The 23,315-nt window shown below is 43.2% G+C and overlaps 1 protein-coding gene across 6 annotated transcripts in view; it reads right to left on the reverse strand.

Annotated features, from left to right (window-relative positions):
• Positions 1-13,676: 13,676 nt before the first annotated feature.
• The window catches only part of ENPP2 (ectonucleotide pyrophosphatase/phosphodiesterase 2), a 77,142-nt gene continuing 67,503 nt past the window's right edge, over positions 13,677-23,315 (reverse strand). For 3 of the 6 annotated variants that reach the window (XM_063327455.1, XM_063327457.1, XM_063327459.1), the window contains exons 23-25: positions 21,945-22,077; positions 21,171-21,327; positions 13,678-16,405 (exon numbers count right to left, since the gene is read on the reverse strand). In XM_063327455.1, the coding sequence (XP_063183525.1) occupies positions 16,235-16,405; positions 21,171-21,327; positions 21,945-22,077 (461 nt within the window). In that variant the 3' untranslated portion in view covers positions 13,678-16,234. Of the gene's footprint in view, positions 16,406-21,170; positions 21,328-21,944; positions 22,078-23,315 lie in introns of all 6 variants that reach the window. The other 3 variants (XM_063327456.1, XM_063327458.1, XM_063327454.1) reach the window with 2 other exon arrangements.

Genomic DNA, 23,315 nt, shown 5'->3' on the forward strand with positions numbered 1-23,315 from the left:
GGGAGGCAGAAAACACAGTTGGTGGCAACAGATACATGAGAAACAGACCTTGTCAAACAAACACATATCTTCTTTCTTTTGAAGTTACAAATGTTATCGATAAAGGTCATAATGTTGCCACTATGTACTTAAATCTCCATAAGGAGATTTCGATTTAGAACTGAAGAACAGGCAAGAAGTAATGCAACGGCAGAAATTCGTTTTGGTGCTCATTAAATGTGTTCAACAGAGCCTACCCAAAGTAGCACAGTCCAGTTCCTTTGAGACAGGCAGCGGGATCCAGGGGACAGAGCATGGCAGGGAAGGTGTGAAGATGGACCTTTTGTGTCCCTTTCCTGCCACGGATCCCAAGTCAGGCATACGGTGCCCCTGGGGTCTCGGAGGATGCACATTAGGAGGAGAAGGCCACGCTACTCAGCTTTACAAGCTGATGGAGTCGTTCTGCAGGAGATCCCTCCCCCATGCTGCAGATTTGTCCACCTTTATGCACCATACCCACGGCAGCACAGACTGTGTGCTTAGTTACAAAGCTAGTCTCTGAATAACTCAGGAGCCCAAAAAGCAAGTATGACCTACCCAAGGCCGTACATGTTAAGCACTTAATCCAGGCCTCTGAATTTCTTGCCAATGTCTGGTCCCCACAGCCAGTAGCAATTGATCAGGCATGAGTGGAGCCAGCAGAAAGCATCCTTCACCCTCCATGTCCAGCTCCCACAGTCTCCGACTTGGCGGGGCCTGGGACCTTTCACAGGCACACAGTCTCTTGGGTTTTGTAGGCTTTCTGCCAGTTCCTTTAGCCCATAATGCAGCCTCACACCCCACCCTTGAAAGATTATTGACGTCAGTGCTAGTGTTCACTGGAAATATGCTCATCTGCCCTACAAGAGGCATCCTTAAAGTGACTGCAAAGTCCAGACTCCTATGCTAACTTGATCCATGGCATTTACGATGACTTCCAAGAAGTCAGGCCATGAGAACAGCGGTTTTAAATTGCTGCGACAGATGGTATGTGTTTTGCTCACAGCTGGTTGTATGTGAATGCGTTATGTTCTTTTGAAAGGATTTGGCCGAGCAACAGAGAGAAAGGCTACCAGTTTGCCTCGTCCTGGCTGCTGCGCTGCGGCTCAGGCGGAGTCGTCCGTGGGGAAGGGAGATGGCATCTGCCCTGAAAATCCTGGGAAGGGGAGAAAACTGTCAGGCATGAGGATGCGGTGAGCAGAGGGAACGTCCCTCCTTTGGCAAAGAGCGAGCCCTTTGACGGAGGTATTTCTCCCAGATGCCCAGAGGGGACTGGGAGGGCTGGATGCAATTGGAGAAGCTGACACGAGGTGGAAAGACTAAGCTCAGGCTTGAAGGAAAGGATCTTTCTGTAAGGACACAGGGAGCAGGACTGAGATTTGTTTACAAATCTTCTTAATTTAATCCCAAATTTCCTTGAAGCTTTCTTGTAATTTCTCTTCCAGTAAAGCCTGGCCATAGAGTTCACAAGTTGCTCCAGTGTCCAGGCATGCTTGCTGTCAGGAAAAGGCACAGACCCTCCTGAGACTGCTGGGTATCGCCTGCTCTTCTCAGAGCCCACATCACCCGGAGCCAAGGCTCAAAACCAGCCGGAGGGCTTTTAGCCCATTGCCACAATTCCACCCCCTCCAGACAAGTTTTTTGCATTGAATATTACTCAAAAGGGAAAAAAAAAATCAAAAAATTAGTATTGCCTCCTTCTATGGGAAGCCTTAAAATAATATTTTTCTGGCCCATCCTCCTGAGGAACAAAAAAAAAAAAAAAAAAAGGTGAACAACTGAAGGAGCATTAAGACAGTTGCTGGCTAGAAAAGGAAGAAATGCAACCACAGACACATTTCAGCAAAATGGGGCTTTGCTGCATTTTTCTGCCACATTTAAGGGACAGCCCAGAGAGGAAAGAGCTACTGGGAAATGACCAGTATGTTGGACTCAATGACCTTAAAGGTCTCTTCCAACGCAAATAATTCTATGATTCTGTGACCTCGAGAAGCCATGCTGAGGCTGTGGCTGGCTGGAGCCACTGAGCTGGCTCCCACCATGGAAATGCCCTCGGGCAATGCCAGCCAGGAGCTGAGAATTTCATCCAGGTCAGATGTGAGGTCCTTTTTTCTTTTGCCGATGAGATGGGATTCCCAAACCATCATGCCGGTACCCGTAGAAATAAACTGCGACACATAAGGGAAGCACGGCTTGATGCGCCTCCTCCCTGCCTTGGTGCCCAGCTGGTCGGGGAGCCGGGGCTGCTCCCAGTGCTCCCTCCACAGCGGGGACCCTCGGAGGGCAGTGGGGAAACTACTCGGAGAGGCATGCAAGCCCTGGAAGCAAGGGGGACTGGAAATATAACCCTATTTCTATATATTTCTACACAGAAATAGAGACTAGAGAAAAAGCTCACTGAGCTTTTATTTGCAACCACTGTGTTGCTTCAAGGAGTGATGCTGCTGGTGGGGTCCTCTGCAGGGGCCTCCCTCACCCCTTGGGGTTTTCTTCGCTTCTTAGATTATTTGATGACCGGTCTTTTTTGTGAGCTCTCTCATCTCACCCTCTTACCTTGCCGAGATGGCTGCAACAGCATTTCCTGGAGAAAGACAACGAGATGGGGGAACAAAATAGTTGGGCATCTCTTTGGAAACTGTTCAGACATGCTCCCAGATTTAAGTCCTATTTAAGCATACAGTTATCTCTCACCCTAGCAGTTATTTCAAGGAATGGTGCTCAATGAAAACTTACTGCTTTAAATTATGCCCTGCATTGCTTAAGAAAATCTTAGCTGAGAAGCTCGCTTTGCTAAAAAGTTTAGAAACACTAAGGATTTTTGTGTTCTGAATTAATCTTTTAACCTGGGGAAAGAAAATGCACTTGATTTGAGCCTCCCCACCAAGAAAAAGCTCCATGAGCTGCTGCTTCATTTTTCATGTTTTGTGGTCATCTTCTTTTCTTAACACATTAGCTTTACTGATATATTTGGACAGATTTAACACAACAGGTCAAAAATAGACTGTATATATATATGTAAACCAGGTTAATCGATGTGTGAAAAGATGTTAGCTTGGTATTTGTGGCCTGGATGCTACTTAACATCTTGTAACTTTAATACCTGTTACGTATGTGTTTTATCTTTTACCTCACTGTAAAGAGAGATTTTAATTTAACATTTTATAGATTATTTAAGAACTATTTTGAGTGTTAAGTGCTTACAAATCTTCCATGGCTCAACATTTAAAATTTCATCCATACTGAGATGAAATCAGTTGAGATGAATGTACCACTTAAAAAATACAGGGAAAAACCCCATATTTTGAAAGGCGCTTGCAAGTGAAGTGTGTGTTTTTAGAAGAGTTAAAGAAATTATTAAGCTTTGAAACTTGTGCGCCAAACCAGCACGAGCACAAACACTACAGGGTAGTCAACAGCCCACATCAAGCCAGATGTCAAAATGCCAAAATCCATTTTGTTTTTCCCTCCTCCCACTTTTCTCAACTTCCTGGACAACCTCAGGTCAGGGCAATTTATCTAACCAAAATAAAAGGCAATTTTTACTTTGTTCAATAACTTAAAATACCAAACATCTCATCAACAGATAAAGATTGCTTGCTTTGTTTGTTTTTACTAAAACCTCACTACCTGGTAGGCCATGAAATACTGCACACTAATCAGCCTTTTAATCATTGCTGTTTTGCAGGCAGTCTTCGAGATACATAATTATTTTTTCATTTCCTTTTCTATGCTATTTTGCGTAATCAATGAATATAAGAATTCACTGCAGTTCAGCATACTTAAAGAACAACAAAATAAACAAACAAGAAACCCTCCAACCCCATGCATTTTGGAATAAACTCAAGCTAATGGAGCAAACAATTACTGGTCCAGCATGTAGAAGTTATACAGAAATGCAACGGGCAAGTAAATTTACACATATAATTTGCAGATGACAGACATAATACTTACTTATAAAGATCAAGGTTGTTTTCAACCATACATTACCATTTCTGGAAAATCAATCTACATTATTTTTAGTACAGGTTAGGAACTGGAGTAATGATTGAGTGATTTGCCAAGGACATGGTTAGACAGACTTGGAAAACTGGAAACTGTGATTTCTTTCCAAAGGGAACATGTATCATAGTCACAGCTGGTATCACTATGTAGAAGAGTTCGGTCCTATAATTCATGGTGTAAGAGACCAAACACATTTTAGTACAAAGCCTCCTATTGCCACAGTAACAAGAATTATCCTTGAGCAGACTTTAGTCAAGCCTGGGACCACAGTAGGACACAGCATTCTACACTTGAAAGCACAGTGTGGCACTGTCTAATCCTCACACTGCTCTAGCAAATGTACATAAGATTATTACTCTGCTTTGCAGAGGGGAAGGCAGACACAGCAGGCAAGCCAAAAGGTACAAAAGGATTCGCAGTTTATAAATATTTTTTTCGGACACCCCAAAAGTGCTCCTCCCCCAAAGTAAAACCCAATGTAGAAAAACACTTTACAGCTTTAAACACATGCTCAAGTGCCATCAAAAATCAAAAGGGTTTAAGTATACAGATGTGAGCTAAGCATACACTTAAGCATCCTGCTGCATTACACACCGACACAGATTTGATGTGACTGAGCAAATCCACAGTCCAGTAACAGGCGTTTTTTTAAAGCCAAGGCAGTCGCATGGTACCACATACCCATTGTACAGTACCCCAGTATTTTGCCCAGGAGCTGTTCTGCGAAGGGCCAGGTGTCTGTACGAAAGAGTAAAGTCACTGAGAAGAGTTTTCTCCCTTGCTAACATCCTGCTTTATCTAGAAAAACATACATTTTTAATTTCAGTTTAATCAGAGCTACCCTGAGGCCATGATTCCTGCAGCGCCTCTGCTTTTTCCAGCTGGGAAGTTTGTCCAGGCAGGTTCCATGCTGAAGACTCAGTTACTGCTGCCTCTCAGTCGTGGCTTTCAGAGGCTCTGGAAGCAGCTCTGGTCTGAGCGGAAGGTAGATGTGCCATGCTCATCTTGTGCATCTGATCCGGAGCCCTGGGATGTAGGCCTTTTCTTTTCATGGAAAGGTTGGGAGCACAGAAATTCCCCTTCGTTGGAAAGGAAATTCTTGGAACTGTTTTACACTTTTAAATTTACTAATTTCTACAACGTGGGTAACCAGGAGAATCCCAAGCTTTAACCACATGTAGGGCCCAATGTAAAACTAATCTCCTTGTTCTCTTAATAAATGTGGCTACTAAATGGCTTGGCAATGATCTACCTGGGCAGAGAGGACAAAAAAATAATTCGCAGTGGAGATTTCATGATCTAAACATAATTCAGTATAAAACCACGGTGAAAGGCAGAAAGAGATTAAGCACCTTTCAGAGGGAAACACTGCTCTTTACATTGCAAATAGAGGGTATCAAAGAAAACACCTGGTGCATCAGATAATAATAGGAGCTTTTTCATTCAAATGTTAAGCACACTTTGAAGAAGAGATCCTGCATACACTGACTCTTGTAGTGAAGTGCTGCAAAAATGGCTTCTGATGTTCTTTCAGCCTTGCAAATGTACCTACTGAGAAAGTAAACTGAGTGAACAGAAAAAAATCTCATTGCCTAAAAGGGACTTGAAGGGGTTCAGCAAGAAGATCTTCAACTGGAAGCAAGGTGTGAACCAGTGAATAAAATGTTGGGTGCAGGATGAAAAAGTCCCAAGAAGGAGGCCTGTGGGGAGGGGCAACAGGCCACCTATGAAGTAGTTAAACCCCAGCCCTCGGGTCATTTGAAGTGAAACGAGAACACACTTCAGGGCAAGAATAAGATCATCTAATGGGGATTTTTCCAGGAATAGAGTCTGGTACAGTAGAACAGGCTGACATTGGATCCTATCAGACCCCTCTCACCTCATGGCTGGTTGTTTCCTTTCAGAAAAGTGGCATGTACAGGACATAAAAAAATGTATAGATGCCAAAATGTACTGCCAGTGTTTGTCTCTTCTGCTTCCTCCTGACTGCAGGTCTGTGATTTGCCACTGTCTGCACGTCAATTTGCAAAGGTCCCCTCCCAAGGAGAGCACTGGCCAGACCATCACTCGTATTTGTGGCACTTGTTGGACCCAGATTTTTCAGACCTTTGCCCAATAGTTATGTGGGTTGAAATAGTCCCACAAAGACAAAGGTTGTTGAAGGGAGGAGATCACACAAATGGCATGATCAGGCCACCGGGCCAGAAATACTTGGCGCTCCAGAAAGGAGCATATTTACATACATGGACCTGGGCAGCTCCTGAAATGCTTTGCTGAAGGGAGAGCTCAGCAAAGTCAGGGCCTTATTTTCAGGATTTATGAGAAAGGAATGAATCCTACTGCAGTCAACAGAAACTACCAGCACCATTAAAAATGAAGTTGTGTGGCTACTTGAACAAAATGTAGTTAGGCAGCTACCTTATTTTACCTACTGTAAAATAACGACCTCAGCACATGCAAGGTCCTCATGCTTTGGACTGAAGCTCTCTTAAGCAAGAGATAGTTAGAAGAAAGCATAGTGGAAAAAGAAAGTTGCTTAACTCTGCCACACTGCAGCTAAGGGCATACTCTTTGATACATGGATATACTCTACAGACTCATTAATTTTTACTTTTCATGAACAGCAGTAGCAGTTTACTTTGTTAACACCTGACAGGCCCATAGTGGTGCCCCCAACTATTGCTTTTGAGAGCAGCCCCAGGATGATGTGCTGGGAGATGGGCTGAGCTGAGAGCACGCAGATGCTTAAGGTGGGTACGGCCATTCCTTTAGGTAGCAATGTGTTGTTTAACAGGCATTGCTACACAAGGGCTGTGAAGGATCATCTTTCCTAATTCCAGTTGTCTCACATGAAAATATCTATAGTCCCCACTAGATCAACTCAGTCCCTCCATCACTAATTACCACTCTTTTTGGTTTTCTAACTAGGCACATCCTTGCCCATACCCATATGGGGATAACCATACATGGGTTGCTTCCCAACTTATTCCCAAGTAAAATGAGCCACACGAGTAGATCTCTAGTGTTTAAACTGTTCAGTGAAATAATCTGTCACTCCAACGGGCATGGGTTAGTGGGGAGCAATTCTGCAGGCCCCGAGGAAACAATAATCCCTGCAAGGAGAGGAAGCGATAATTTCTTCAGCCAACTCAGTGCAGCTGAAAGTCTGTGTCCAAAGCCCGGGAACATCACACGATCTGCTTCTGCAACGCCAAGAAATTTAACCTTCTGGTGGAGGCGGTGACTTGTTAAACCATTCCAGAAAGTCCCACAAGAATATATCCTTAGGCAAAAACCAACACTAAATTCTGTGGGGATGGACTAAGTGGCTGCTGGAGAATGATATCTTTGTGCAAGCTTTATTTGCTGGTGTACATTTAATTATGAGAATGGGAAACACAGTCCTCTCTATGACATCCATATTGTAAAACTAGAATTAAGCAAAGGTACCCATGGCATAAAAAGTAGACATGTACTCCCATAAATCTAAAGGCATAAAATACAAAATTTAAACAAGCCTCTTTTCCAGGAATCGGTTGCAACAGTTTCTTTTCTTATTCGGAAGAACTGTGCTTGCAGCTTCAAAAAAAAAAAACAAAAAACAAAACCAAACTTGGGAAGGAGTGGGTGGATTATTTAAATACCAGAGAGGAAGGCGAGCTTGTTAAGATAAGAATGATGTTAACACAAAAGGGATAAGAAGATATAAACTGACCATGAACACACTTAGGCTTGTCATTTTTTAGCATTACAGCTCTGGATCTAGCTTCCAGTTAGAGCAGTGAGGCCAACAGCTCAACTCCACCCTCCGGCTTGTTAAGGTTTTTACTAGCAGTTTCCTAGACCAGTTGCCTTCAGTGTCAAGTTGGGACGCAGTGGTCTGAAAAAGTCTCACTTCTGAAAATATTTGTGCACTCTTTTGAGTGAAGTTCAGAAGTGAAGACTCCAAGACTGTGGAGTTTTGGCTACTTGTTTCTCTGTCAGGTAATGCTTATGATGTAAGCAAAGCTCCAAGCTCTGCTTCATCCTAGGCTGGCCTTGTGAGACCTACTCAGTTCATACTTGATGCTGAAATTGTGGATGGGATTTTCTGTGCATCTCCATATCTTCAAATGTTGTAACAGTCACACAGGCTAGAAGCCTCAAACCTTTTTCAGGCTCTTGTGGTATGTGCTGTATTATGTTACAAATGACAAGCCTTGAAGTATTTACCCTCATGAATACCCATCTGCATTTACATATTCTGAGGCAGAGAGGTTACAAGGAAGAGCTGAGGATCTCAGACCCTCTCTGCTAGTCACTCTGTTGTGCAGTGAGTCCAACATCTCCAATGGACCATCCTGCTGGGATCTGCGATGTAGACCACAAGCAGCCACGATGTCCCCGGTGTTAGATACACAACTGTGTGCCTGTTCTCCTCTTTAGTTGTACAGGGAAGAACACGCAGCATCAGCCCCTTTAAAGCCAAAAGCAAAGAGGCTATTGCTCCTCTTGCCCTTCTTAATTTTCACCTCACCCTTTCCTCCTCCCTCATAAACCTGCTCCAGATAACTGACAATTTTTCTTCTCCTGCACAATGAAACACTGTTAAAAAGCAAGCGACTGTCCATCTGGAAACAAAATTTTCCTCGGAGGCTGGGTAAAGACCACAAAATGAACTCCCTGAGGAAACATAAAACCTTCTCTCAAACTTCAGCACAACATTAAAATTAAGCACACCAAAGCCCTCTAAATCACATACTTCTCCAACTTGGAAGACAATGAGACAATAAACGTGGAATTTATGTTAATTACATTATTTAATGCACAACTGGAAGGTCCTTAGACAGATTTGTGGTGAGAACCTGTCCAGATCAGAGCAGAACAGAAGAAGCCTATGAAGAGCAGCAAACAGGGAGGAGGAGTATGGAGGGAAGAAAGATGAAGTAATAGGCAGCTTGCCAGGAAATCCCCCAACCTTGGAAAAGAGATGTGGAAAGCATGGCTAAGGGGAGTGAGGTGTAATGAGGTCACTGCCCGCAAAGACCCAGGAAACTATCTTTTTTTTTTTTTTTAATTGATTGAAACTTTTCTTGATGACTACTCCAACAATAAGGTTTAAAACTGGATTGACTCCATCAGATTTGGGGTAACAACTAGAAAATAGCCCATGATTTTGACCACAGGAGGGCTCCCAGGTTTCATGAATGCATATGGAAACCTTCTGAGGAAAGCTAGAAATAGATGGTGAGGCATGGAAGACGAAAGCCATGGACTTGCACCCTTAGTTCAGGCTGGACATCTGCTGGGCCGTCTCAGAACACTACATATAATGGCTTTTGTCTTCAACTAAATAGAGAAACAAAAGGAAGTGTTTTTCTGCAAACTTCTTTTTCTCTACTGCCATAAAAGAATCATTATAAAAATGTCAGGTGTTGGATCCCTGAAGCAGCAGCGTTTCTTCTGGTATTACCAGTGAGGAGAACCTTTGCAATTAAAGGGATTTTTCTCGTGAATAACGTTTGGGGATTCAATTTTTCTCACACGGGAAAAGACTGTCAACATCTGACCAGGCTGCGGCCCACACAGATTAGATACAGCCCGCCAGAATGTAACACATCATCTATCACCTGCCTTTTTCACTAAACTCTGCAGATGCGGCCAGTAACCGGACTACAGACCCTGAGTTCAGCCACAGGCCCCTGGGCATGGGGAGGCAATGGTGGTCACGGCAGATGAGCATCTGATTAAGTACGGTGGGTAGGGACAACTGTTCGTGTGGTTGCACAATGGGGGAGTAAGAGGAAGGTACGGTTGCTGTTGACCCAGAACACCACTTGCATGCACTCCAAAACAGATCCCAACAGCCAGCTAGAAACACAAAAAAGACTAGACATAAAAATTACAGTGTGCGTCAGGAAGGGAGCAGGTGAAACTACAGCCACCACCATTGTCCTAGGGACTTTGTTAGTTGAAAAGGGTCAGATTAGCAGAGAAGACGGTCTGCCACAATTCCCACTGAAGTCAATGCTGAGACAGATCCTGACCTCTGATATGTCTGGGTTGGGTCTGGACTTCCCAGGCCCAGAGGAGAAAATACTGACATTATTAATAGCTAATTTTCTCAGTTGTTAGTAATGGTCTAGTCAATCGTGGCCTATGTGGAAAATTTCTGGTTGATGCACCAGATCTTTGACATCCTACCCTCAATGACATTAAATGCCTCCATACAAAGCCACGCTCACAGCTAAAGGTCACTACCTTAAATACTCTGAAGAGGGTTTTTACCTGCAAAAGCTGGCCCTGGGGTTTTAACTGTACTGGAGAAGTAACTGGGAATATATCAGGATCTTTCAAGTCCTCTCTTCTGCAGGAGGAATGTGTAAGGCCTGACAGAGCTAAGAGCTGGGAGAGCTGGCGGCAGTGCAAGCTGCAGAGATACGCATGTGCACAGAACTTGCACTGGCTAGGCTAACGCTAGAGCTATTTGGAGACGACGAGCAGATCAAAGCTGGAAAAAAAAAAACAGTGAGGCTAGAAAAAAAAAAATCAAAACCAAAACAACAACCATCGATAAAGAGATAAGAGAGGAAGCTTCCCACTTCAGGAGACAGAAGAGGCTGAACAGGTTGAAGGTCCAGGAGATGCTGCCAGGGGGGAACTGGGGCTGGAGATTGGTTTTACAGGTTTATGAAATCCTTGTTTCCCCTGCATCCAGCCTCTTCTGATAGATCAGGCTTTCACATACAACAGATGAAATAGCTCCTTACTTTCTGCACACAGCCAGGAAACAGAAAACTTTTCAGGAAAACACCCCCTGAAATGGATTTCATCCTTTTCTGTTGAGGGTTTATGATGACAAATAATCCCACCTCTTTTCTAGTAAATTCCAGTTTTAGGGTCAATCAGTTACAGCTGTGCTAATCCACAATTACTAACTTTGCCTGCTGATCTCTCCATGGTGAAAACTGCAGATGAAACCAGGGTGACCTCCATCTGCCTTTCCCTACCACATGTATAAAAGAGCGGGTAAGGTAGAACAACTGTGCACATGCTGTGGATGCTACAGCAGGGCAGGGGTTTTCCTTTGTGAGGGCAGGTCTGAATAGGTTACGTCCCAAACTTTTGATGTGTAAAGGCAAAGAAACCTGTGGTTTTGTTTACCACAGCTGACTGCAGCAATGCTGCTTTTTATGTCAACACACATTTTAGTAAATGTTAGCTTGTACTCTGTAGTGACGGGCTGTTTGCAGTAACCTTGGGAATACCGCTCTTATCTTATATTTACACAACAAGTGCAAAGAAAGGAGATTAGGTATTTTTCCACAATGTTTCAAATGCCTTTTTTTCTTCTCCTGTCTTGAACAAGGGCTGAACTTTAAACATTTCAAACACATATGGCCCCACTTGGAAGATGTACGGTTAACGTGGGGTAGTAATCATTTGCTGGCAGGATAGACCTGATCAGAGTATACTTGTATTACCATGACTATACCGTGTGTCTCAGGTCAAGTGCAAAGGCTGCCTGGGACCGCAGCAAGGGAAATAGAAACTAGAGTCACAAAACCAAGCTGGACTGGAACGATGGACAGGATGGGCAGATGTGGGGAGGACTCTGGTAAGGAACCAGGCCTGTCACAAGCATTTTGATGGATGGGATTGACAGAAAACTAATTCAGCATGATTTATAGTCCCCAAAGGACTTTTGCTTCTACAGCCCTGTATTCAAATTTTATTTCAGCCACGTGAATTCTGAGGCTTCTACTTTACAAAACTCACCCTGTGCCCTCCCACCGCTGGTATCACTACCAGAAGTGTTTTTAAAACCCCATGCAGGAGTGCTGTGACCACCTTTACTGGGCTTATCATACGCACACCCTTAAACATATTATTCAACCTCTGCATGCCGCAGTTTCATCCACGCCTGTGAGAACTGACACTTCCCAGGAAGGCTGCGAAGGTTTGTTTCTCCTCTGGGCCAAAACAGCAGAATAAACCCCACTGCCATAAGTGCAAAATGGGTTTGAAGAGCATCACGCTGAAGTGGAGGGGAGGCGGCAGGTCTGCAGCACCCACACACTCCCCTGCCCTGGGACAGCCTGGGTTTCTCCCATCTCTCGCGCAGGGCAGAACAAGTGCATTTGCCCTCCTGGAGGAAGGGACTTGCAGTTTCGAAAAAAAAAAAAAAAAAAGGAATTTTCTCATGCTGCTTAGCACCACCAGCAACATCTCCTGTCTCCTGCAGAGAGCAGCTGAGGTAAGCTGCACAGCTCTGTAATGCAAATTTAAAGTTATTAAAGGTGTTTGGGATGGAGGTGAGACTGAAGGGAAGGACCGCTGGAACATCAGCTCCAGCTGCTATGAATTTGTTTCTTTCAGGTCAGATCCTGCACTCTATCCTCACTGTACGGGCCCTGATGCTTCCAGAGTTCATGTGCTGCTCCTGCAACCCGCAACACCTTCAGAGGGCAACTCTTTCAACTTTCCTGAGAAGTCTTCTGTTTCCTGGCTGTGTGCGGAAAGTAGGGAACTATTCCGTCTGTTGTATGTGAAGGACTGATCTCTCGGAAGAAGCCAGATGCAGGGGAAACAGAGACTTCATAAACCTGCCAAATAAATCTTCTCCAGCCCCGGTTCCTTTCTGGCAGCATCTCCTAGACCTTCAACCTGTTCAGCCTCTTCTGTCTCCTGAAGTGGGAAACTTTCTTATCGCTTTAGCACTGCTTTTGTTTTCTGGTCTCTCCTAGAAGAAGTGCATGTTTTCATTTGTCAAAACCTTCACACAATCTTTTGATTGACTGTTTTCATATAAAGCACTGAGAAGCTGGGGACTAGGGCAGGATTGTTTTGGAGCAGCCTCCAGGGACACAGCAAGATTGGCCTAATTAAACACGGGTATTTAAATTTACTGACACGATATCCCTGTGAATACTGGAAAACCATCACAAGACAGCATAGACCTGAGAATTATATTTTTTAATTTTCTAGTTCATCGGGAGCTGGAAGTGCTTTATAACACCATACAAACTGATCTGCTATTACCAAAACACCGCCAATGTCCAAGGGAGAGCAGAAACTGGTGAATGCCGCACGTGACGCCATAAAGGGACTAAAGGCTGGAAATGAAGAACAGGGAAGTAGCAGCGAGCAGAAAGTATCAATCTAATCAAGCTCTTAGCTGACCAGGACAGGAAATAATCAGTGGCAATTAAGTATGTCAGTACTGCCAGTATCGGATGGTGCCTTTTGCTATAATTTTGCCGTAACTACCATGCTGTTGGTCAGGTTACTTGACCTGCTTTCAGTGCTTATCTATTAAGGATTTTGTTCTGGTACGTGACTGTGAAAAAGGGGTTAAAAAAAGTAACAGTTTCCTGTAGCAGGGATGTTCCAGTTGCATAACTACCTCTGGAGGATTTTTCCCAGAGCAAAAGGACTTTGTTAGGTGTACAGGGCACCTACAGCTTTTGTTGCCTTGCAAGTTGCTCAACTGAACTGCCTCTAACTCATTAAACATGCCTCAAATTTACATCACCAATTGCAAACAGTAATTACCCAAACCCTCAAAACGGGTGTTTGCTCGAGAGAAAAAGCCAGTGCTTGTTCTCCTCAATGGACCTCTTGCAGAAGCCAGAGTAATATCAAGAAAAGGAAACATGTAACAGAAGCAAGCGGTACTTCATATTTTCTAAATGGCCAAACAGGAATGGAAAGCAGAGGGGTTCCTTGCTACACACTGCCCTAAGCTAACATTCACCCTGATGAATACCAAAGGGAAATTATAAGTTTCCTTAAAAACATCTGTTGTTCCTGCAGAGCTCATGTTGCTTAGAGGGATTTACAAGGCTTTAGTTTTGCACTGCAGCTTTTGTGTTGATAAGGCATCTTTCAACAGGAAAAAAAATCTCCGTGCAATTCACAGAAGTCGCCACAAACATTCCCCAACACAGCCACTTCTGCCAGCACGGTAAAATAAAACAGCAGTACCATCCCAGAGCACGGGGCCAAGGGCTGAAGACAAGTAAGTAGAAGTAAATTACAAGTATTTATTCTCACAGTAGGCAGCTGAGCAAAAAAATCACATTTCCCTACACACTAATCATCATTTTTTAGCGAAACTGAGGTAAACTGTCCCTCTCAACAATCATCACTAATTGCATTTCAAAAGCAAACTTCTTTGAACGCAAGAACATGAGTATCTTTCAGAGATTAAATGTTCCTTTGCTATAAATGTCATCTTACTTTGGGAGAAAATAAAATAATTACATCATTTGTTAGCTTTAATTCAAACAAACAAACAAACAAAGCAACAGACGAATGTTAAAGCAACACAGTAGCGGTGGTCTTTGGTTTAGTTTATGAACAACCACATTACATCACTGCTAAAGTCAGTGTTAGAGAAATTAGGTCTTAACTGAAAACTGTTTTAAATCCAGAGGAAATACCCTTTTGTAGCACATGTAAGAACATAAAGTTTATCATGGCAGGAAGCCCTGCCAAAAGCTTACGGAAAAATGTTTCTGTGCTACCAGACAACCACAAGAGACAATTTTTAAGTTGCAAGAATAGGATGTTTCCCAGAGCTTTGTGCAGTTATTAGAGTTTCCATCCTAACATTTTGGGGGGAATTTAAAGCATTCAAGTTTTACGCTCTTCTAACTTCAACAGAATTTGGCACCTAGAATAACAAAATTTTGTCTACCAGTCACAAGAACTTTATTATCAGTGTTAACATGATTAATTCCAGTTTGCTAATTCCTCTTAGATGGTGCTACAGGGATGCAAGCTGCTAAAATTGTGCCAGAATAATTTTACTTAAGAGACCCGGATATTCGTCTGCGTACATGGCTGAGATGCTTTCCAGCCCTTCCCGCTTCCCTCCAGCATTTGCAACCCTCGAAGAGAAAACAGACACAAACCACTTGGGCAGAGAGAAGAAAATCTGTAACCCCACCTGATGGCTTCGTAATAGTGCCACTAGTGGCTTCAGCCTCAAGAAGCATTCCAAACAATAATTTATCTCTTACATCATCTAACTACATTAAGGCTAATACTCCATACCATATGCCTTCTATAAAAGCTGTCCGAGCCAAATCAGGTCACTGTCTAGATACCCACTTGAGCAGGTAGGTGATGGTTGTAAATCATGTGCACCGTATGGGGTTCACAGTACCAGAATTTCTATACGTGCAACCAGGCCCAGGGGCTTCCTTTGAGAATGAGGGCTGGCATTAAGCTTCAGACTCAGACAAGGGGAAAAAATCCGCAAATTCTGGCCAAGAAGATGAAAATCAGATTTTCTCCTTCCGGGTAAAAGTCCACTGCTGGGTATTTAGCAATGTCACCTCCTTCAGCATCTGCCTTATCTCAGCTTCCCTTAAAGCCAAACCAAAAGATGATGGAACGGGTATTCCCAGGAACCAGCCCAGAGCAGCAGCGGTGGAGAAAGAATGCGACGTAGCCTGACTGGTGACAGCAGATGTCACCTTGCATCCTCCCCACAGTTCTAGAGCAGTACCAAGTGGCCTCAAGCCAACCAACCAACCTCCTCTCCCCCAGCAGCTCTGTCCCTATGGCAAAACCTAACCAGTAATGACTACTGTGGCTGTCTGTTTTATGGTCTGACTGCTGAGTACTGGGGCAGGGCACCTGAGCTCCTGGCAGTCCCCTTACCAGCAAACCTAAGCTCTTGAGAGGGGCTCTGCCTTCAGATCCACACGAGAGATCTGGCAGCACTCAGCTGCCCGCAAGTCCCTCCGAATGCCCCTGTGAAAGGAAATCAAAACACATTATAAAACCTGAACGTGTGGTTTATTATATTTAAGATGCTATTTGCCTATAGGGTTTAAATACGTTTGTCACATAGTTAACAGTAAATTAATGTAATTTTACATGTTCAGTATTTTGATACACAGTACAGGACTACAAGTGTGGTAAAGGAGCATGGGAAATTAATATTTCCTTGACGCACGTATCAAATCCTGCAGCACCACTTAAAAGCTCGGAGTAAGGACTCAAGCTGCAGTATTACAAGCGCTACTAAATAAACCAAGAGACATAGCTATGTTAAACATTAGAGAAACAAAACAAATGACACAAGGGTTTAATATTTAAGATTTGATACAGGACTAAAATACTAATATTTTTAATGTCCTGGTTTCAAATTAATAAATATAAAAACAATATAAAAATATACACCAGATGATAAAAGGATGCACTGAGTAAGGTTAGAAAGCTAAATTTCACTTTCAAACGTATGCAGGTATGTCTTTAGGGAGAGGATTTCTGTGTAGCTGCGACTGGTCTTTCGGAAGAAGTCCAAGCTTGTGAGCTGTTCGATGTCACGCACACGTGCAGTGTGCATCTTAAGAAGATCTTCAACCCACTTTGATTCATCCTCCAAGCTCTGAAATGTAAAAGAATAAAAAATAAAAAAAAAAGTTTTATAACATGCCATGTTAAAAAATCTGCTCCAAGAGCAAATGTGACTTTTCTAAACACTGGGTCCATTTGAAGAATCTCTGTGCCCTAGTCGAGAATGACTAAGGTAAACAAGTTCCAAGAAAACAGATTTGAAACTTAACATGTAAAATAATTTATTTCAGGACCCATTTTAGGATGGGGTTGAGACAATGACCATAGTCATCTAGGAAAAGCTGTCCCCATGTTGCAGGTGTTTCAAAAGAACAGCCATATGCTTTCGGAAGATCCACTGGCCACTACATATTATTTTATCTTACAGAAGGAGCTCCATTTTAATCAGTTGTGTATTACCAAAGCCCAAACTCTGCACTGTTTAGCTTTGAACCCTAGCCTTATGCATTGTTCTCATCTGACCAGCATCTCGTCTAACACAATATTAATTTAATCTTTCCACTTTACTGTTAGGAGACCATTACGATTCATTACACGGTTGGGACTATGGTTTATGTTGGTACCTGTAAAAACCTGTTAGTAGACCATACATACTATTCACTGAAAAAAGACTTTGACTAACCATTTACCAATATGGGAAGAAAAGAAAAAGTAAATCAGGAAGGTGATGCTGCCAGACTGATCGCGGTTGGGTTGCATGCGTGTAATCTCTCTGAGGGACTGCTCCTGCTGCATGCCTTGTGCCAGCTCTGGTGCTTTTTGGAGCCATCCACAAACTAATGTAACTCACTAACGCGTCAGAAAATCAGCTCTGCAAAACACTGCAGTTACTGGCTGCTTGAGTGCATGAACCAGCCCAGCGACATGTCCCATGAGCATTGCAGCCAGCTCCGGGGACTGCACGGCGGGGAGCAGACGTGGGAAAAGGAGAGAGCAAACAGGACTTTTCCCCCCTTTGGCCTCTCCGGCTGGTACATCTACAGCGCTGTCGGGGAAGCAAGTTAGGAATGGAGGGTTGTGCCTCTGGGCATTTGCACTCCATGTGTTACTTGGAAATCTTGCTAGTAAAAATCTATTTCTGGGCTTACTCCTGAAAATGAGACCTTTTCTGACGGTCTCAGCAAGATTCTTTCGCTGATCAAGACTAAGCTTCAGCAATGCCAGAAGCCTACCCAAGGCAGCATATGTGCCACAGGCAGTGGGCCTCCCGGCAAAGGCCAGGAGGGTGAGTGTGATCGTTTGCACAGAGAGGACACGAAGTACCAGCTAGGTCACAGCTGGCTGCTCTAAAGCAAACGTCCGTGACCCTGTTAGAACTCGTCTGTTTTGAAGATTTTCAGCTCTAGAACCCCTTTCTTCTTCATGACGCTAGCAACAAGAGGCCCAAAACCAGGTCTGGAGCATGGAAAGAGAGGTACAGCTTAAGAGGGAAAAGAAGGGAACATGCCCTGCTTGCTCCCCTTCGTCCCTGGTGCCATGCGGTGGCTGCAGGAAGCCTCTAGCTCAGCCTTCAGCCTGGCCATCAGGTTGCTTGTCTGCAAACGGGCCTCGGCAGGGTTATTACTGCAAAACGCAATCACTGTCACATTTCCATTGTCTACAAGCCGTCCTTCTGAGCAGGAAATTTGCATTTTACAGAGCTCAGGGGGAAGTCCTGTTGCTACACAAAGCTCACTTTTTTGAATACAGGGAGGACTCCTAAGAGTTTGCAAGAGATCTGCAATATGAGTAAATCACAGGACTGTGAGATTGCTTTTAAACCAAGTCCAACGAGACAGGATTTGCGTGACCCCAGAAAATCAATCAACTGATTTAGGTTTTAAGTTTTTCCATTCCACAACTGGCCCATAAAACCTCAGGTCCAGCAGCAAGGATTATAAACACTGTGATCAGCTAAGGTGGTTTTATATTACCGCAGAACGACGAATGAAGTGTACACATTCAAAATTATAGTTTTATCCATCTGTGTTGGTTAGTCTCACCTCAACAGCACAGTGAGTCTCAGAAGGAGAAAATAACAATTGAAAACATGCAAGTAAATAGAAATAGGCAATCAATTAGGAGACTTGCCTAAAATCAACTGGAGAAGATACCAGACATTCTGGACAAAAGAATCTCTCTGCATATCAAATTATTATTTGGAAAGCTGAACATGGTCAGAGTGTAGACAGGTGGGTGAGGAACTCGCTTATTAAAAGAGAAATTTAAAGGTTTCGCTGAAAGAGAAAATGGAGGCCTGGAGGAAGTTTCTAGTAGGGTTCCTCCAGCTTTGGCCTTGGAAAGGATTTTGTTGTAATGTTTTCATACATGGTTTTTGTGCCAAGGTCATAAGTGTGCTAGTAAAAAAAAAAAAGCCAACAAAACACCAAAAAAAAAACCACCAAAAAAACCCCAAACAATGGGAGCCCGTGTCAATACAGAGGAAGACTGAAATAGCATATCAGAGGATGCAGATGGGGAAGTCCCTGGAATAGTATGAAATTGGGTTATCCACATTGACAGCAAAAGTTTTTGCTAAGCTGGGAGCTTCTCAAGTGAAACAGCAGATAGAAGAGAAGGACCTGGGTTTACTAGTTATGTATGATTGTGGGCCACCATTATAAAACAGCTATGGAAAAAGCAAATCCTAGATAGTACCAGAGAAGTTGTGTCCAGTGGAAAGAAAATAATTTTCATTTTGAGATCTCAGATGGAGAATTTTATCTCATTCATGTTCCGAAAAAAAAATATAATATTCAGACCGGAACAGATGCATAGGAAGGTACTAAAATGCTCATCCTCTCTTACAAGAGGAGCAAAAAAGATCCTGGGTCTCCCATGAATAGAGAGAAGTATATGCCTTGAGATTCATCATAAATCATCACTAGGGTAAATCCCAAAGAAGCTCAGTGAAGGGCTATTTAAGCCATAGAAAAATGTTGACACAAGAATAAATGGGTATAACCTCACCATGAATAAACACAGTTTGGAAATGGAACAAATTCAAATGAGAAGAGTAGTGGTGTTCTCCAACAGCCGTGTGAAGAGAGAGAAAGTGTGTGCAACAAGAGCAGAGTGGAGGGAAAGCTAATATTTCTTCAGATCTTAAAAGAAAGCTGTGGAGATGTTAAGGAAAAATTCCTATATTATCCATGCATTTCATCCATGAAGTATGTGAGGTTTTACACAATCACTTCTTTGAACAAATAAGATGGAACACAATGTGCAAAAGTAAGACTGACACTGTATTTGAATGGCAAAATTTTGCCTAACTGCATTTTCGTTCAAGAGCTACATTTAAATATTTTTGGAGTGGTTCTTTGCAATGTAAAAAGCATAGACCAATATCTGCTGATGACCTGAAGTTCATCCCAGAACCGTAAATACATACACAATAAGTAGCATGACCTACAGAGAAAAGAAGCCTGGGTTGGAATATAGGAAATCAAGGAGTAAAAGAGGCCATTATTCTAAATAGTTCATAAAGAAGATTTCAGCAGTTTAAGAGGACCGTGACATTCAATATAGGGAGGAAAAAAAATTGACTTTGTCATAAAATTACATATGGGCAGAGATACAAGGACAGAGGCACTAATAACTGCCAGATTAGTAACTTCCAGATCACCGACTGGATCTTGATTCAGATGAAAGCAGTCCAGAGAGAAACCACGATGAAATATATATGTAGGACTTTCCGAGACTTCTGGTGGAAGACATCTCTGCCCAAAGCAGTTAAGAGTCCAAACAGGGGGAAGCCAGACCTGCTCAATAGAGAGGGATACCGCTCCAAAAGCGTGGTTTTAAAAAGAGGGACCTGAAAGCAGGCGATGTTTGATGAATGAGAAAGAGACAGTGTTCCAGGTGAATTGTGTACAGAGTTGGAATGACTATTTCTGCCTGTAGCTGGAATAGGAGTCTTAACTTTTTGTGCCAATACAAAATTCATAACATTAATGCGTTCATTCAGGAAACGGTCTCCTGGCAGCCTATAGTGAAGTGTCTGTGTGCAGGAATCCGCACAGCTGTGTAATGGGAGAACAAGTTCAGGCGGAAGGACAAGTCTAAATACAGCTGCCTGGACGGACGTCTGTCCTTGCAGAACGCTGGAGCCCGTGGGGACCTGACCGTTCTCCTGCCGCACGATCAGCTGCCGAGTGTGCAGTGCTGATCAGACTGAAGCCTTTATACTTCACCAAGATTCTTACACTATAGGATCTTGCATCCTAAAGGGAGATAGGAAAGGAACCAGGAAGGTGTCTGGTCATCTCTGGTAATGAGAATCCAAACTTTTCCCATGAATCAAGACACATTCTGGAAGCAGCAAGAGCTGGCACTCTGCCCTCGGCAGGTTTTAGCATATAGTTTTAATACTGTGTGGGTTGGATGTAATCACGCTGTCTGATGCACTCAGACTGCCATAACAGACAGACTACATTGTACCTGCATATGGAAACAGACCTCAATAAAAACAGCCGGCTGGCTGCCAGCACAATGCATCTACGCACACGGCCTCCCCCCAATCTGCTCTGAGGTTACACTGACAGTCTCTGCCAAAACATAGAAACCACAGGTTGTTTACTGCCAACCTGCTCTATGTCAGATCTTCCAGACAATTTTAGATGCACTAACAGTTCCATATTTTCTCTGATATTATGGAGGAGTGCTTTTGTCTAATGAGTTGAACATGACACTTAATAGACTCCTATCCTATGCTTTTATTCAAGACATCAGCGAGCACTAGTATCTAACTGTAATGGGGTTTCACGTGTCCCAGGGACATATTTGCCATGGGGCTACAGTAGTGCAGCAGAACTTACATTGCAGCTCTCGTCATTGTCAGGCCGGTGGGGAAGGATGTATGAGAGAACGGAGAGTGGTCCATCACACTTGTCAGCTGGCTGAGTGAAATCTAAGCAGCTGGTTATGATGGCATAGTAATGAGTAGGAACGGGGATGGCACTGCCTTCCACAAACCTGGCGGAATAAAGCAAACATTTATCCACAAAGGATAAACCTGTTTGGAGGAAGGTTACACAAACAACATGGTCTTCCCTCCCCTACATGTGAGGACACACATACGTTGTTGAGATGTGTTTGATTCCTAGGCACGGTCTGAAAATGAGCATTCAATTAGTTCATGTTTTGATACCATGTTATAGAAATACCACACACCAGTGCTGAAAGGCTTCTTCGGTTCAGGGACATAGCGAGAAAACATTACTGAATTAACAAAATTGAGTATCTAACTCAATAGCACTGCTACGATTTGCTCTGGTATCCAGTTGTCAACTCTTACGTTCTGGAGAGTTTTAGAGAAAATAGATTCTTTGGAACATAATTCAGCTTAATCTCAAAGATGAATGAACACTTAATTTCAAAGTCAAGGTGAGCAGTTAACTGCTCAATTGCCATTTCCTTATTTTTACCACTGTCCTACCTACAGGGGCAGTCCTGATGAACAATAATTTTAGAAAGTGCTAGAAAATTACATCTCCTCCCCAAAATTGAACAAAGCGCACATAATGAATTGTTTAAGATAAAGCCACCATTAAGAGAAGCAACACCAAACCAATGTAAAGACAAACTCTTACTGTTTTATTTTGTCGGGTGTGTCATGTAAACCATCATAGTCATAGTCAAAGATTGGTCCACTTATAACATTGACTCCGTTTCGTTCAGTGGCGTATCTCTTCACCAAAACCCTTTGGAAATAGTTCCATACCTCTGTGAGGGAAAAAAAGCAAGAAAAAATAAAACACCCCCAAATTTGGATAAGCTAAAATATGTCAAGATTGTAAACAATATTTTTTCCTGAAAATAAAAATCCAGTGGACATCATTTACACAATGTTAGGGGAAATCAAAGATTAAGCATTACAGATTTACTGCAGCTTCATTCAGTTTGGTCAATAAAGCCTATTCAGACTTCTTTGTTCTCTGTTGATCTTTTTCCCCAACCAGTGATAAAGAAAATGCACGGTACCACTCCCAGGCTGGCATTGCCATAGACACAGCACAGAGAGCTCCCTGTTCCTTCACCAAGCAGTAGAAACAGCTATTCACACACTTTTGATGTCCCTGTAAACACTTCCTTTGTCTTTCTTATCTAGTTACAGAGAATGATGCTATGGGGTTTTTTTAATTCTAGAAAGGAAACAGCACCATGTTTAAAAGCAAAACACAAACATTTTAAAAGAAAGGGAAGCACAAAAGTCATATTCTTCCAGTTAAATTCTCCTTGGACACAAAATGCCTAACTTTTACATTAGGTGCGTCAAGGATGACCAAACTATGGTCTGGCATCTCGTTACGGCGACTTTTGGGAAGAGCATTGCACTTCATCCCAACACACCCGCCTCAACCGTAACAAGTTCAGATGCTTGCGGAGACAGGAAACACACTGTAATCTCCAATTACATCATTCTTTTCCTTTTTTTTTTTTTCACGTTTTTATTTTAACACTAACAGAAGTCTGTGTAAACAAAGCAACTCAAGCTTGTAAAAGTTTAACTTTTGTCTTGCCAGCTCAGTGCGTTGAGTCCGTGGTTCCCCGGCACTGACAGCAATGCCAGCCTCAGCAAGTTCCCCCGTACGCCTTGTCCTGTGACTTGCCCGGTGCCACCTGAGCTCCCCGCTCAGGCTGATGCAGAGGGCCCCACCAGCAATGCTCTAACAAGAACCACAGCTGTGGGAACCACTTGGCAGTACCACTCCTCCAGCTGCTCGCTCCTCCAATGCATCAGCCTTAGCAATAAGAATAAAAATAGCCCCAAAAGGAAAGTTCTGCCCCCCCGCCCCGCCCCGAGTTTTCCAGCTGGACCAGTTCCCCACTTGGGTTCCCACTGCAGCCACACAGACAGAAACACCAGTGCAATGGAGGGGCCAGCCCAGGGGCATCATCTTGCAGCTCCAGCAAAGTGGGAGCTGCTTAAGCCAGACTCGCTACAGAAAAGATAGACACAG

The sequence above is a fragment of the Chroicocephalus ridibundus genome, chromosome 2 (assembly GCF_963924245.1).
Source record: "Chroicocephalus ridibundus chromosome 2, bChrRid1.1, whole genome shotgun sequence".
Taxonomy (NCBI): Eukaryota; Metazoa; Chordata; class Aves; order Charadriiformes; family Laridae; genus Chroicocephalus; species Chroicocephalus ridibundus.